The sequence below is a fragment of the Myxine glutinosa genome, chromosome 1 (assembly GCF_964187855.1).
Source record: "Myxine glutinosa chromosome 1, kmMyxGlut1.1, whole genome shotgun sequence".
NCBI classification, from domain to species: Eukaryota; Metazoa; Chordata; class Myxini; order Myxiniformes; family Myxinidae; genus Myxine; species Myxine glutinosa.
The window spans coordinates 149,041,498-149,058,181 of record NC_136261.1 but is presented as its reverse complement, the minus strand read 5'-3'; the positions used below and the strand labels follow the sequence as shown (position 1 = coordinate 149,058,181).

General features: G+C 42.4%; 3 protein-coding genes across 5 annotated transcripts in view; 1 reads left to right on the top strand and 2 right to left on the bottom strand.

Moving 5' to 3' along the window:
- The window catches only part of LOC137429580 (gamma-parvin), a 74,145-nt gene extending 64,203 nt beyond the window's left edge, over positions 1-9,942 (bottom strand). The window contains exon 1 of the mRNA XM_068119603.2: positions 9,766-9,942. Coding sequence (XP_067975704.1) covers positions 9,766-9,927 — 162 coding nt within the window. The 5' untranslated portion in view covers positions 9,928-9,942. The remainder of the gene's footprint in view (positions 1-9,765) is intronic.
- Positions 1-16,684, top strand: part of SMPD2 (sphingomyelin phosphodiesterase 2) — a 612,478-nt gene that overhangs the window by 425,911 nt on the left and 169,883 nt on the right. The gene's annotated exons all lie outside the window — the stretch shown is intronic.
- Positions 9,963-16,684, bottom strand: part of LOC137429587 (beta-parvin) — a 78,948-nt gene continuing 72,226 nt past the window's right edge. For both annotated transcript variants that reach the window (XM_068119616.2, XM_068119628.2), the window contains one exon: positions 9,963-11,205. In XM_068119616.2, coding sequence (XP_067975717.1) covers positions 11,093-11,205 — 113 coding nt within the window. In that variant the 3' untranslated portion in view covers positions 9,963-11,092. The remainder of the gene's footprint in view (positions 11,206-16,684) is intronic.

The window sequence follows — 16,684 nt, the reverse complement described above, 5'->3', positions numbered from 1 at the left end:
GATGTGGACAGGCTTTGCATTTTCAGATGTTCTCTAGTTTGTGATTGGAATGAAAATATAGATTCAGTTTAAAGGAGAATGAGGAAATGATGTGAGGGTTTCCACCCGTGGTATTCGCAGTTTCACCATTGACTGTGTATAGAAACATTACTCATCTGGTGGGGTCACCTGCAGTAAGTTTTTTGCCCAGCTCCTTCACGAACCGGCTGTTCATGCCTGACGTTCGACAGAAGGCAGCACCGGAATGTGGAATTTATTGGTTCATGGATTGGCATACGCCGTTTCCGCATTGTCTGTTTGCTTTTTGGCTACCAACCATTCATACATAAATAGCATGGGTACCTCACTAGTAATGGACAGATAACAAACAGCAATGTACCTAGAACTGACTTATGCAGCACTAATAATTTATGCCTTTCCTCCTGACATATCCATTAACTACCCCATTCTGTTAGTATTATTAGCTAGCCTATGTTGCAAAGATCAGTTTTTACAGCATAGCCCATAGGGCAAAGCCATCTAGAACAGTTTGTCTGTCTGTATGTATGTCCCTCACAAATCTACACCAATCAGAGCTGGATAGGTGATCTGGTCACATGACAGGGGTGATGTGAAGGGATTATGTCTGTGATGTCATTACGGTGTATGCCGGCTGACTCCACACACCGCCATTTTGATTCCAATTTCGTTCAGGCCGAACATATCGTCGAACCTGTCATATATCACAATCACCATGCTCAACCTTTACGTTTTTCATTCAGTGTGAAACACAAACAAACCGATTGTTAAAATGACCATCAAATATCGAAAGCATAGGTGTTACGGGTCTTCCAACGACACTACTTATAGGCCTTAAGCTTTATGCCTTCATGTCTCACCTTCAGGCCACTTCGGACAAATTAGCCCAGGTTTCTAAAAAAGTAGTATCATTTTCATAATAATAATGTTAATAAAAATAATATAGTAAATGCAATTGTAACATGGCAATCCCTTTGACGTGACTGAAAAGTCACTGGATTGAAGCGGTGTATGGTTCATGGATGACTCCATGAAAAGCGGTGTACTAATCATCACGGGAATAAGGAATTATCCTTGGTTTATTAAAACAGTAACATCGTCTTCATAATAATAACATTAATAATAATATATATAGTAAATATAATTGTAACACTGCAATCCCTTTGTCATGACTGCAAAGTTGCTGGATTGAAGCGGTGTATGGTTGGTTCACTGATGACACAAAACATATGGAATACACCAGTGTCTCAGTGCAAACGCTTTACTTCCATGGTAACAAACAGACAGCTTGGAGACTTACAGTACTTCAAAAAATTTTTTAACACTTACATTATTTGCTAACTGGCATCTCCACCCAGGTCATACTGTTACGTTTGTAGGGCGTAGACAATGATTACCTTAGAACCAGGTAGAATGTATAGATTAGTGTGCTCCGATTGTCGTGAAGAAGAAGAACCACCCCATGTAATAGGTAGGGCATTTGTATTAGACCGGACTGTCGGGTTAGGTTTGTACCTTCATCCCCATCATGAGGGGTTGGGCTTGTTAACTAGCTCAGGGATTATGGGAAAATTAATTCCCTGTTTGTAAATACCTCTGTTAGCTATTCCTTCGTTCCTTATGACACCGCACTAGACACTAGCCAAAATCGCCCAATAACTACACCACTAGATTAATAAAACCACCGGAAACCACGCATGATGCACTAGCGCTGATTATCCCGACGTGGTGAATCGCACAGGATGGACAGGCCGAGAGCCGCGCCCAGAGGGGCAGTGATTGGTCCGGGGTTTGATTGACAGAAAGGACGAGTAAGAAGGGACTCGCTGATTGGGGAGGCAGGCACGGATGATGTCAGAGCGGCGTGTATAAAGTGGTTGGAGCGGCGGACATTGTCCCTTCTCAGTTTGGGTCTGGCAGTGAACAGTTGTGTACCGGCATCTTCTCCTCGTTCCCATCTTACTTCTGGCGTCTGAGCATTGAGAGTGAACATTCCCTTTTGCGCTTTCTCGTTCCAAAAGCGATAAGTGGATGGTTGTGCTTTTCTCTCTGCACGGGGAAGCTTGATCGTGAGCGGCCATGTTGGCACATCTTGCTGGTGGTTGTGCGGAGGAAGAGCCGCGGCCTGGGAACTGCGGTTTTCCGTGCAGAGGACGGGTGGAACAGCACGACATGGAAGAGCGGGCTGCATGCCTGCCGTTCGCTTCACGTGTAAGGCCTGTTTCGTGCCAACGAGCGCGGCCTAGTGAATGAGGGTGAGTGAGGCCTTTTTCCTGCCAACACCAGAGCCACGTCCGGATTGCACGCTCGGTGAGGGCCTGGACGATTCTTGACGAGACACCCCGGCCAGGTTCAGCTAAGTGCTCACTAAATAACCAAACATTTATTTTCCAGTTCAGTTTCCCTTCGTCTGTTTTTCGAGTCTGTCTGTGGGGACGTCCCGTTTAGAAACTTAGTTTTATCGTGTTGTTTCCTTGTTACCGGCATTTTATCAAATAAATCTGTTTATTTTTGTACATTTTAATTCAGTTTCGTGTGAGTTTATTTATTACAGGTTCGAGGACTGCCAGTGGGATCCGCGAAAGTAAGCTCTCTGGTTTCTTTTCTGCCCTGTTTGCTCACCACACATATTAACTCCACCATTGAACTGAACGCCTCGGAGTGTTAAAGCTCGTTTGGTCATCCGTGCTACCCTACGGTGTTCACCAAGGGTAGTCACACGACAATACTATCCTCTTCAACTGAAGTATCAAACAAACCCGGCTACGCCGCTGTTAGACTTTCGGTCTTGTTTATTTTCTGATGTATAAAATCAAAGAGAATATCAACCATAGCTAGCAAACAAATACATGTAACCCAATCAAAAACGTTATGGAAGTCTTGATAAACAAATCTACCGCACTACGATTATCTTCCCAGCCACTTTATATCTGCTCAACCAGTTCTCATGAATTTATTAAACACAATCAATCTTTCATAGAGCTCTGCTCACTAATCCTAATAAACCTTTTGAGATGTTAGAGTCCTTGATTCTCATTAAAAAAAAACTTTTTTTTTTTTTTTACAATAACTCCAGTTAAACTCACTTAGCCGGGATTTCCTTGACCTTAAACAAATACTATTACTGCAGTACAATTGCAGTCCTCCAATATTCTGGAACCACTCCTGTTTTATTCAGTATATAATTCATTTATCTGCACAATGCACAATATGAATCTCTTCTTTTAATCCTAATCAGTCGAACACTTTTCTTCACCTCCTTCACACGAGCATATTATTCGAAACAAAGCCTACTTGTTCTGCCTAACGTTCATTGCTAGTTCCTCTTTAAACTGCCATTTTCCTGCATCTCCATAGAACTGTGTCATCACATTTATTACAATATTGTCTAACTCAAACTGCAATCAACTTCTAATTTGTGAGGTCATTCCTGAAAATAAAGCACGAAAGAAAGGGCCACCTATAAGGCAAGCACACAAAAAGTTGGTAGCATAATTTTGAGAAAAATAATATTTAAGGATAGGAAGTAAAATGAGAGGAGAAGTGAGAGATTTGGGGTGGGGACAGAAAAGGGGAAGGAGATTATTATGGGATGTATGAGACAGTGCATGTGGATGGAAGGCGAAGATGAAATGAAAATCTTGATAAACAAGCATTCTGAGTATTGCGCTGCAATACATGTCCCCTACCAAAGTTCAAAGTGCCATAACCTTGTCAAAAATGATCAATATGCAAATTTATGCACGGTTGATGCTGGTTTTCAAACTTGATCTGAGGTATGCTGAGACACATGTGTGTCATGCCTCGCCTCGTTGATAAGCCCGCAAGGTCGCTCCGTGGAGCAGCCTGCACGTATTGCACTGTGTGAATTATATAATTACCAACTCATTACTAACTATTATTACCAACCAACATTACCAACTCATTATTATATAATTACCAATTATATAATAACCAGCCTGCACATATTGCAATCCCTCCTCCGGTATGATAGACCTGAGCCTCGTCCTGGAGGTGGGGTTGCTATCTTTATCAAAAACTCTCTTCCTCACTCGGCCTGCACTGCATTCTCTCCACCTCACCCCCAGGAATACCTCTGGCTACGGCTTCCCCTACGCTCCCACCTATTGTTCATATGTGTGTTGTACCATCCACCAAACAGTGATGACTCCATCTACATCTCGCTGTCTGATAATATGGACCAACTTCTATCTACTCATCCCAACTCTCTCTTCCTCATATGTGGTGATTTCAATTGTCACCATGCCAGTTGGCTGGGTGTGGGTACCTCTCTCACCAGCCATGGCTCCTCAGCAAAGGACTTCTGCGACTCACTGGGACTGACACAATCTGTCAATTTCCCGACCCGGATCTCAGTCAACGGAGCATCTTCTCTTCTGGACTTGGTTATGACTAACTTCCCTGAAAATGTCTGCTGCTCTTCTTCTGCTCCAATCGGCTCATCTGATCATGTGCTTGTTAAAGTGGACATCTCTCTGACCATTCTCAGGGAGCCTGCTCAGCGTCGACGAGTCTGGCATTTCACTCAGGCCAACTGGCACGGTCTTCAAGCAGCCATCAATCATCTGGACTGGTCTCCCATCTCTACCACCTCTGACATCAACTCATCCTGGGAATTCTTCCAAAGTAAATTGCTCTCTCTCATGCACAGATTTATCCCATCTCGTCTTCAGTTGTCATACCCTTCCTACCGTCCATGGTACACGGATTCTTGTGGTGAGGCTGTTGCCCAGAAACAACTTGCCTTCGTCTCCTGGAAAGCAAATCCAACGGAAGGAAATCTCATTTCCTTTCACAAAGCCCGAAACAAGTGTGTGTCCACCCTCAAGAGAGCCAGGAAACAATATCTCGCCGTTCTCAAGACCGAACTCTCTTATCTGTCTCCCTCTTCGAAATCCTGGTGGCGTCTGGTCAAATCTGTTTCTGGTGTTTGTTCCCCCTCCATCCCCTCCCTTACATCAAACGGCTACACAGCTGACTCTGCACGTGAAAAAGCTGAATGCCTCAACTCTGTGTTTGCCTCTAAATCTTGTGTCCCAAACCCATCCCTCTCTGTACCCACCGTACCCAGCTGCTCCTGGACTCCGTGTCCTTTCCTCCTGACAAGGTGGAAAAGGTTCTGTCAACCCTCGACTCTGATTCTGATTCTGCAACTGGACCTGATGGCATCAGCCCACAGGTCCTAAAATCCTGTTCTTCTGCTCTTTCACTCCACTCCCTCTCTCTGTTTTCTTCACCCTCTCTTTTGCTCAAGGTCAACTGCCATCTGCTTGGAAATCAGCCAACATCACCGCTTTGCACAAAAAAGGTGCAAAAACAGATCCTAGCAACTACAGACCAATCAGCCTTCTCCCAATTATCAGCAAAGTCATGGAATCCATCATTGCTTCGGATATGAAATCTTTCCTCTTCTCCAATGGCTTGATCTCTGATCATCAATTTGGTTTCAGACCAGGTCACTCTACTCTGGACATGCTGCTTCTGCTGTCTCAACAATGGATGGAGGTCCTCAATGCCAAACAGGAAATTAGAGCTGTCTCCCTCGACATATCACGTGCCTTCGATACGGTCTGGCACCCCACTCTGCTCAGCAAACTCTCCTCCTTTGGTATCCGTGGAAATCTCCACGCATGGCTGGCGGACTACCTCTCTAGTCGTAGTCAACGTGTGGCCCTGAATGGGTTTCTCTCATCTCCTCTTCCTGTTCAGGCTGGAGTTCCCCAAGGCAGTGTTCTGGGCCCTGTGCTTTTTCTGGTCTTCATCAATGATCTCTCTGACTCTCTTGAAAATCCTCTCTATCTCTTTGCTGATGACTCCACTCTCTGCCGCTCCATTCCTCATCCCTCAGATCGGCAGTCTGCAGCCTCCTCACTCTCTGCAGACCTGGACAAAATCACAGACTGGGCAAACAAGTGGAACATGTCTTTCAATCCTGACAAATCTCACACTCTTACGATCTCTCTCCGAAAAGACCAACTGGACAACCCTCCCCTCTACTTTCTTAAAAATCCTCTCCAAGAAGTTCTGTCACTCAAGCTTTTGGGTCTCACTATCTGCCATGATCTTTCCTGGGAAAACCACATTTCCAAGCTGGCTTCCAAAGCCAGTCGCCGACTGGGCATCCTCCGTCATACGAAGTCCTTCCTTGGCACACCTGAGCTCCTCACCACATACAAGGCTTTCATCCGCATCTCAATGGAGTACTGCTCTCCCCTCTGGGCTGGTGCTCCTGCCTCACACCTAGCTCGTCTTCACGCTGTTGAAACCAAAGCATTCAGAATCATTGGAATCTCCCGCGATGACGCTATCTCCGAGGGCCTTTCACTTACTCACCACAGGCAGGTTGGTGGTCTTTCCGTCTTCTACCGACTCCTCTCCGGCCTTGCTCCCCCAGCTCTCTCTGGGTTCTGTCCCCCAAATATTCCGACAGGTCGCACAAGATCTGCCTGCAACCCTCTTATGGTTAAACTGCCAAAATCAAGACTCTCTGCTCACCTTCACTCCTTCATTCCTCTTTTCTCCCGCCTCTGGAACAAACTCCCTCACTCTCTTCAATCCCACTCCTCCCTCCAGGTCTTTAAAACGGCTGTTCACCACAATCTCTTATCTTCCCCAATCCAAAACCTTGATCTTTTCTACCCCCGCTAATTTCACCCCAAATCCACTTTTTGAGGTGCCGACTTCTTTCCTGGAAGTCCTTGGTGTCCTTGCGTTTTATACCTATCCTGCCCCCCCCCCCCCCAGGCCCTCTCCCTCCAACACATCCCCCGATGTCCCTGCTCTCAAATGTTGTGTTTGTGTGCTTCCTCCCCTTCTCTCCCCATCTTGTCGACCGCTCCCCTTTTTATATACTTTGTTTGCTTGTTTGTTTGCTTGATAAATGTTAGCTCTTTCATGAGCCTCGACTCTGTATACAAAAAAAACAAACAAAAAAAACTCACGGTCTGAGGTAACTCGGCTAAAAATTATCCGATTTGCACCAAATAAAGTTCATGAATGGTTGCACAGACCCTACTCCTCACTAAAAGTGGAAACAGAATGTAAATTGGAGTTAACATAAGCTCGCAATGTCGCTCCGTGGAGCGGCCTGCACGTATTCAACTATGTGTGAATTATATAATTACCAACTCACGGTCTGAGGTAAATCGGCTAAATATTATCCAATTTGCACCAAATAAAGTTTATGAATGATTGCACAGACCCCTACTTCTCACTAAAAGTGGAAACAGAATGTAAATTTGAGTTAAACAAGGAATATTAACAGCTTTGACTTACCGCACTCCAAATTATAGTCCGGAAAACCTTTGGGGAAATTACCAAAGTTCAAAGTGCCATAACTTTGTCAAAAACGATCGAAACGTCGTGAAGTTCGAACTTGATCTGTAACTTATCATGAGGAAACCATGTACCAAGTTTGAAATCATTAGCATTAAGCTAATGATTTCCAGAGTGGCTGGAGATTATGTTTCCAACTGTCTGTTGGCAGTATATCTCAAAAAGTTATGGATGAATTCGGACAAAACCTAGTGGACAGGTTGAGCGCGTGACAAGGATTAAATTGATTAGATCCGGATTTGTATTCAATTATTATTTAAAAAAGATTCTTTACAATTGAGAGATGGGGGTCAAAAACGATATATAGCATGATATTTCAAAAGGTTGTGGACTGATTGGACAAAACTTGGTGGATGATTTGGGTTGGTGAGCGAACAAGCTGATTAGATTTTGGTTCAGATCTAGACGCAAATCTGGCCTGAGTGGATACAAAACAGAAACTGTTCAGCCTGGCGGAGGAATGTGCTCTACCTTGTGCCATTCTAGTTCCAAATGTAATGTATAAACGACATGAAAAGAGTACCTACACTCTCCTGAGTCTATTTTCCTCTAAGTTAAAAAAAATTATCAACATTTTGCAAATAAAGGATCAACTTAAAACAATATGAGACCAATAATACATTAATGCAGTCAAAAATCGAAACAGAACTAAATACTGGTCAAGTGGGATCTAGGTACATATTTCAAATAAAAAAACGAAATGTTATAATGAATGATAATCAATATATCTCTAATCAATAATACATAATCAATACTGTAAATCAAAATACCACAAGAAAACATTTTAAAATGACTGTGAAGCATGTCACGAATATTCATTTACGTTTCATTTTACTTTGGTAATATTTTTTATAGTCCTGTCCCGATACCACCAAATTGTGCTATGAAAATGGTCATCAATTGTTGTGTCATGTTTAACCTCCCTGCACATTGTGAGATTTTCCAGTCTGTGTCAGCATACCTAACAGCCTGCCCAACACTAATTGTGTAAATGAACTTTTACTGCTCATCAATTCATATTCCTCTATAACTCTTGTTAGGGCCTAGCAGGATAGCCTAGACTCTTAGAGGTATGCACACACAGCTATGAGCTGTCTCGCCTGGGTTTCTCAGGTCAGCTATAAATTGTCATCCTGGTATTTCACATGCAGGACGAGGCAGAAATGTGTGCGCTATTCATCGGATGGACCTTAAGCCAGACTACCTGTCTGCCAGCATTGGTCGTTGGTGGATGATAAAGATCCCAAGGTGTCTTTTGCACAGAGCAGTTGAGTTAATACAGACACCCTGAACAAATTCAAATTCCTGCATCTTCAGTGTAGCAACCAGCATAGGAGTGGTGATCCGTCAATGATTCTACCCTGGAAACGTTTCTCGACTAAGTCGCGAGATCGCCCGGAGCTGTCAAAAGTATGGGTCTCTAATAATAATAACTAGAACAGCATTCGGTAGAGCACAAACATCTGCCAGGCTGAACAGTTTACTTTTTGTATCCACCGATAGGCCGGATCTGGATCCAAATCTTCACCAAAATCTAATCAGCTTGTTCTCGTCACCTAACCAAATCATCCACCTAGTTTTGTCATAATCCATCCACAACGTTTTGAAATATCATGCTACATATCGTTTTTGGCCCTATCATTCAATGGTGAAGAATTATTTAAGAAATTAAAAAATTCTTGCATCCGGATCTTAACCAAACTTTAATCATTTCGTCCTCGTCGCATTCCCAATCTCTCCACCAAATTTCGCCTGAATTTGTGCACAACTTTTTGAGATATCTATCCTGTTCACAGACAGACAAAGCAGACAGGAGTGAAAACATAACCTTTGTCCACCATTGGTAGCGGAGGTAATAATAATAAAATAATTGCTTCTGTTTTAACTCCCTCTAAAACACTAATGTTTGCTGATCACAAACTAAATGAAATCATAAAGAAATTAAAAAAACATCCCAAATCCGCTGCTGGCCCAAGGTACACTTCCAATATTATAATGGTGGGCCAAATTAAAAAAAATTGTGTCTTTGATGGAATTATGGTATTTTATCATAAAATGCTACCGACGTCGATATATAATCTTACCAACATATTCCTGTTAATCAGCAAAATGAAAAAAAATAAACAAGTAAAAGTTGATTTTCATAGTGGGGAGTGCAACATTCATAAGTACTTAGTTGTACAATTATTAAATGTATTGTCAGGATAAAGGTTGTTCTAAACCTGGTTTAAAAAAACCTGCAAAACAAAAACAATTTCACTCGATGAAATTTCTGTTGAATCTTAAAAAAAAAAATACCAAATTGAAGACCAAACTAACAATCTATGAATTTAAAATTATATAATACATCACACTTATACAAAGGATAATATTAATATCTTTGAAGCTCACCACAGTTATTAAAATCCAAAGTTTAAACACGTAGTTGTAGCTCCGCTCGGACAAACTACAAGATTTAAGGTTATGAAAGTATTTGTCATTTCCTGCTGTGTTATCTCTGAGTGCAGAGCCTGTGACTCCATTGATTGGCAAATGCTGCTGCACAAACTGCATACCACAAGCGGCAAAAAGAGGAACATTAAGCACAATGGTCTTTAAAATTGTAATTTACTTTAAAAATGTGTTCACAGCAATAAAAAGAGATACATTTTGTTACAATATTCAGCATGAAATTATCACACAAAATTGTACAGGGCATTATAAAGTCATATTATTCATGCATTGCAGATACTACGAGTTGAGGTTGATTGAACTCGTCTCTGAGCTGTCCAGCCAGGGTTCGAATCTCGACCCAGCTATAAAATGTCATTCCGGTGTTTTACAGGCAGCGTGATTCATTGTGTGTGTGTGTGTGTGTGTGTGTGTGTGTGTGTGTGTGTGTGTGTGTCTGCCGTCTCTCGGATGTACATTAAGCTGGGTGTTCCATCTGCCAGCATTACTTGGTGGACGTGAAAGATCCCACAGTGTCCTTTGGGAAGAGTATGTGAGCAATTCTAATTTGCACAAATTCCTGCACAATCACTCGAGTATCCTGTGACGGTGTGGCGACCTGTTCAGGATTGTAAACCCTCGGCAGCTTTATGAGGCCAATGATGTGAGGAGGATAGACAAACAAACAAACATGATAGCATAATACAGGTTTCATTGCACTTGTAAACATTTGTCTACAGTAATGAATTATAGTACTTTGCACAGAACTTTGCTCCAATTAAATTCCAGTGTTATAAGAGGTACCGGATGTGGAAAAAAACTCAGTATTAGGAAAGAAAAGACATGATTTTCTGAAGGGGAAAAAAGGGGCTCGGGGGTGGGAGAAACGGAAGCTTCATATGCCATATTCCAGTAACTGGGATCAGCAGCTCAATGGTGCAAGTGGGATTGGCCCAACTTCAGATGTTTGTGTGTTCACAGGAAAGAAGCTGACATGAATAAAACCCCCACCCTGAGCAGCTATGGGAATCAAACCCACACCAGGGAGAGCAAGACAACAAAACAGAGTATATATTTTTTTACCCACCCCACCACCAAGGTGCTCAGATAAAAAAGAAATTATAAAATGTAAAATTTCAAAAATTCAAGATATAATATCATATTGCCAGTGTATAAGGCCGAGTGAAAGGCAAGAGCTGAGAAAATCCCTGGAAGATAGTCTTGGTCTGGAAAGTAAACACCATGAACACCCAAGTTTGCATAGAAAGTGAAGAGTAGGTCAAGATCTTCAAAAGGCGGCTTGGACACCACGTGCTCCTGGAGGCTGTGAAGATATGCTGTAGGCATTGAAGATGGTAAGCAGCACTCGGAGAGTTGCTTTCATGTCCAGCTTCACGATGTCTGTGAGGTCAGCAAGTACCCGCAAGGCAAGGGTGAAATCAAATGTTTCATGTTAAAATGCAGCAGCGCTAAAATGATCTCATCTGAAATTGCAAACTAACCCATCATTTATTTTAAAGCCTTTTATATATCTGGTTTCCCAACTGATGAAAAAAAAAAACAGAGTTCATTGAACATCTTACCGTGCACAGTCCTCAAGTAAGTAATTAAACTGAAATAAATAAAAAATTGTAAAGGTCGTACAAATAAATTAAGGTGGGGGGGACGGGGACGAAGGGAGGGGGTGATGGGAGAGGGTGATGCAGCGATCGGAAGAGCATCATTGGCTTTACAGCGAAGCTGCCTGCTGCATTGCCACACAAGAGAAGGGCAAGACGATCCTTAGCCACCTTGAACCCCAGAGCATATCTTTCCTGCTTGAACAGGAAGGTACAAGATGGCACCCTTTTCCAGAATAATCCCATCTCGTCAGCATTAAAGACCTGCTCCAGCATAAATCCTTTCGCCTTGATTAGTTTCATGAGCTGCGATGGATGGGTAGTTCCTTGCATGGCATAAATTATCCATGCAAATGTGTGACGTGTAGCGTCACCTGGTGATGGTGGCAGAGGGGTATAACAATTCCCTTTTTTACCTGGGCAGCGGTGAGGTTTTAGCACTCTTCACATGGGTAAATTTATTTTGGTAAACAGACAACTTATTGGTCCGTCAGCGAAACGACGTGTAGGCTCCGTTAGTATGTATGTATGTATGTATGTATGCTGGTAGAGAGGTGTAGGAAGCTCATTCATGGCTATAGGAAGTGGTTGACTGTAGTTATTTTGTCCAAAGTCTGTGATAACAAATATTAAGTCGCGAGTGTCAATAATTTTGCCAATGCCATTTCCTTTTATTTTTTTATTTAAAAGGCTATATAAAGTTCTGAATTAAAAACAAAGGTTCTGAATTAAAAACAAAGGTTTTGTAATATTAACAGTGAAATAAAGAATTGTGGAAACCAAATACTTTTTTTATCAATTTCAACTTATTTTAGAGAAAATTGTGAGTTATTTGCAAACAGTGCAAGGGTGCCAATATTTTTGACCACGACTGTATATACGTGTGTTTGTGTATATGGCTATTTCCACAATAAATGGTCATTTTGACGGACCCTACTTTGAAGTGTATTCTTAACTGGATATGTTGGTCGAAGAATGTGAGCTAAATTCTGTTTGAGGGCACATGTAATAAAGTTATAATGGAAATAAAATCATCGCCGAGTAGTGCCTCGTTTCATTTGTGTGGGAGTGTAAATACTAATGAATAAAATGTTACTAATTCGTAAGTGTGTTGTCCGTCAAATTGTGATGTGGGTAATATCATGTCATTCCCAAATCGGTAAGCATGGTGAGCACCGCTGCACAATCCATTGAAACACAGTTTCTTAGCAGACCTCGCTTACCCACTACCAGCATCACAAAACAATCGCTAGTTCCATGGGAATCTCAGCACTACGATCTGTCCAATGTGTTACATGGGTAAGCAATTACGTGAGTTTTGCGGTCTCTCCAAAAAAAACTATGAAACAGAAATAGATTGAACTCTAACTGAATTGAAAGAACTGACCGTAGTGTTCAACAATAACTAAAATAATTATCACCCAGATTTCAAACAGGGCCAACCTGAGAGACATGAACATGATGTACAATACAACAGTACACAAAAAGTGCTTTCTGTGTCACACTCTTTCATACAATATACTCCCACACAAATGAAACGAGGCACGACTCGGCGATGATTTTACTTCCATTATAACTTTATTACATGTGCTCTCAAACAGAATTTAGCTCACATTCTTTGACCAACATATCCAGTCAAGAATACACTTCAAAGTAGGGTCCGTCAAAATGACCATTTATTGTGGAAATAGCCATATATATATATATATATACTGAAACGCAAAAGAAACTTACCACCTATGAAACCTTTAAATATCAACAATAACACTGCGTGTAGTAAATGTGTGAACTTATTTGTGGACAATAGTGTCCTCGCTATCAGACAAAACGGTCACGGATGGTCACTTGAACCTTCAATGGTCACTTCATAGCACAGCTGTTGAACAGCCGTTTTGACTGTCAGTGATTAGCCAAGGGGCACGGGATGATTTTAATGAGCTGCACGTGATGTCTTGATATTGGCTTTAAAAAGGCCAGTGCAAAATGGGCATTTCAATCAACATGCCACGATTGTCAAGGGATCAACGGCAGCGTGCCCTGGGCATGCTGCAAGGCGGGTTGAGCTACCGTGAGGTGGCACGTCGCCTTGGCTGTTCACACCAGACGATATCGGCCCTGGTGGACAGAGACACCCTCCACAACTCTGCAGATGACAGACCTCGATCAGGGAGGCCAAGAGTCACCACTGCAAGGCAGGACAGGCAGATGGTCCGGTCACCTGCAGGATCGATTCCGTCCAGCATCCCGCACTGCGGCAGAAACTCCGGGGCGTGCAAAAGAAACTTACCACTTGTTTTAAATGTAATAAAATTGTAACAGTTCAAAATAAAACAAACCAACAATTGCTAATTCAAACATTGGCATTTTATTGATGACATGTCAAGTTTTTGACCAAGATACACCATCTCATCAGTTTGTTCTACAGTACAGAACAGCACAGGGTGCAATGTCAGTCCCCTTTCAATAGCGTGTGTGGCCACCATTGTTTTGGATGCAGGCAGTGCATCGTCGGCGTATACTGCCTACCAGTCTTTGGATGGATTGCTGCTGGATTCTGTCCCACTCAGTCCTCAATGTCTGAAGCAGCTCTGCCCGTGTTCTGGCCCTGCCAAATACGCGTCTCCCAAGCTCATCCCACAGGTGCTCTATGGGATTCAGGTCAGGGGAGAGCGCAGGCCACTGCATGGTGTTGATGTTCTCACCTTGGAGAAATGCAGTGGTAAAGCGAGCAGCATGGGGACGAGCATTGTCATGCTGAAAGGTTCTCAGTTCTGGGTGGTCTAGCAGGAATGGCAGCAGATGAGGTCGCAGGATGTTATCCACATACCGCTGGGCGTTAAGATTCCCATCCACAACCACCAGTGGCGTCCTGTACCGGCCTGATATGGCGGCCCACACCATCACACTTGGGCCACCCCACCTGTTGGCTTGACGCACGCAGCAATTGGCATATCGCTCGCCAGTTCTTCTCCAGACACGCTCACGCCCATCAGGACTGTCCAAACAGAACCATGACTCATCGCTGAAAGCGACCTCGTTCCACTGCGCCAAGGTCCACCGCTGATGCTGCTGGCACCATCTCTGTCGGTGGCGGCGATGGGCAGCCGTCATCACGGGGCCTCTGTATGGTCTTCTGGCAGTCAGACCATAGCCATGCAGTCGTCTTCGTGCAGTATCATTGGAGATCCGTGGGTTTGCACGCCCCGGAGTTTCTGCCGCAGTGCGGGATGCTGGACGGAATCGATCCCGCAGGTGACTTCGGACCATCTGCCTGTCCTGCCTTGCAGTGGTGACTCTTGGCCTCCCTGATCGAGGTCTGTCATCTGCAGAGTTGTGGAGGGTGTCTCTGTCCACCAGGGCCGATATCGTCTGGTGTGAACAGCCAAGGCGACGTGCCACCTCACGGTAGCTCAGTCCGCCTTGCAGCATGCCCAGGGCACGCTGCCGTTGATCCCTTGACAATCGTGGCATGTTGATTGAAATGCCCATTTTGCACTGGCCTTTTTAAAGCCAATATCAAGACATCACGTGCAGCTCATTAAAATCATCCCGTACCCCTTGGCTAATCACTGACAGTCAAAACGGCTGGTCAACAGCTGTGCTATGAAGTGACCATTGAAGGTTCAAGTGACCATCCGTGACCGTTTTGTCTGACGGTGAGGACACTATTGTCCACAAATAAGTTCACACATTTACTACACGCAGTGTTATTGTTGATATTTAAAGGTTTCAAAGGTGGTAAGTTTCTTTTGCGTTTCAGTATATATATATATATATATATATATATATATATATATATATATATATATATATATATATATATACATACATATATATATATATATATATATATATATATATATATATATATATATATATATATATATATATATATATATATATATATATATATATATATATACATACATATATATATACATACATACATACATATATATATTATATATATATAATACATATATATATATTATATATATATATAATACATATATATATATATATATATATATATATACATACATATATATATATATATATATATATATATACATACATATATATATATATATACATACATACATATATATATATATATACATACATACATATATATATATATATACATACATACATATATATATATACATACATACATATATATATATACATACATACATATATATATATACATACATACATACATATATATATATATATATACATATACATATATATATATATATACATATACATATACATATATATATATACGTATATATATATATACATATATATATATATATATATATATATATATATATATATATATATTGTTGCGAATATGGAATTTGGCCTCCATATCCGCTTGTAAATATTCCCCTATTTTCTCCAATACTCCCCAACTTTCCCTAATCCCCCATTCCCTAGTCCCATTGCATGTAAACAACAATCAGTAGAGCCGACCTTCCCCTTATTCCCCCATTAAATGTCGTGCCCAGGTCCACCGCACCACACGTAGACAACTTTCGGACATCTTGCTAGTTATTCTTAATCTATGTCAGTTAAGGCCTCGTTTCCATTAATTATGACTCTTCGTTGCACCAGAATGTGATTATATGGCACCAGTAGTGAGTTTAGGACCTTTCCCATACCTCCTCCCATCTTCTTCCCCGTCTACAACAACAGAGGGGCACGGCGCTGCGCGGGGGGGAGTGTGCGTCCTCCCACCGGCTCGGTTCGCCGCCATCGACAATGCGCTCCAGAAGATGCGCCCCCAGCTGGAGAAAGAAGGACCTGCGAGCGCTGAAACAGATGCGCCTGAGTTTGGAGAGGCCTGAGAAAGAACGTCACCTCTGAGCGCTGCGACGAGACCTCCCCGCATCTCTGGACCGAACCGTGTACCCTGCTTTGAGCCAAGAGTGCACCTTGAGCCATCGATACCCGCTGTCCTTTTCATCAACCCCCGTGTGAGTCAGCCTTGTCCCGTTTGCCTGTCGTCTGTTGGGGAATAATATAAGATTGTGTCTAAGTGCTTGTCTTTCTATGTTGTACCTCTCGTCCCTGTAATCTGACCTTCCGCACGAATATAATCTCCTCCGGAGGTCTTGAGAACCGTATCCCTGGTGTCTGTCATTATAATTCAGCCGTGTGTCTTCTTTTTCCTTATTGAGCCAGCGTGGCGCGGCTTCGTCAACGTTCGAGTACAATCGGGTAATTTGTGCGGACACGACGGCCATTCC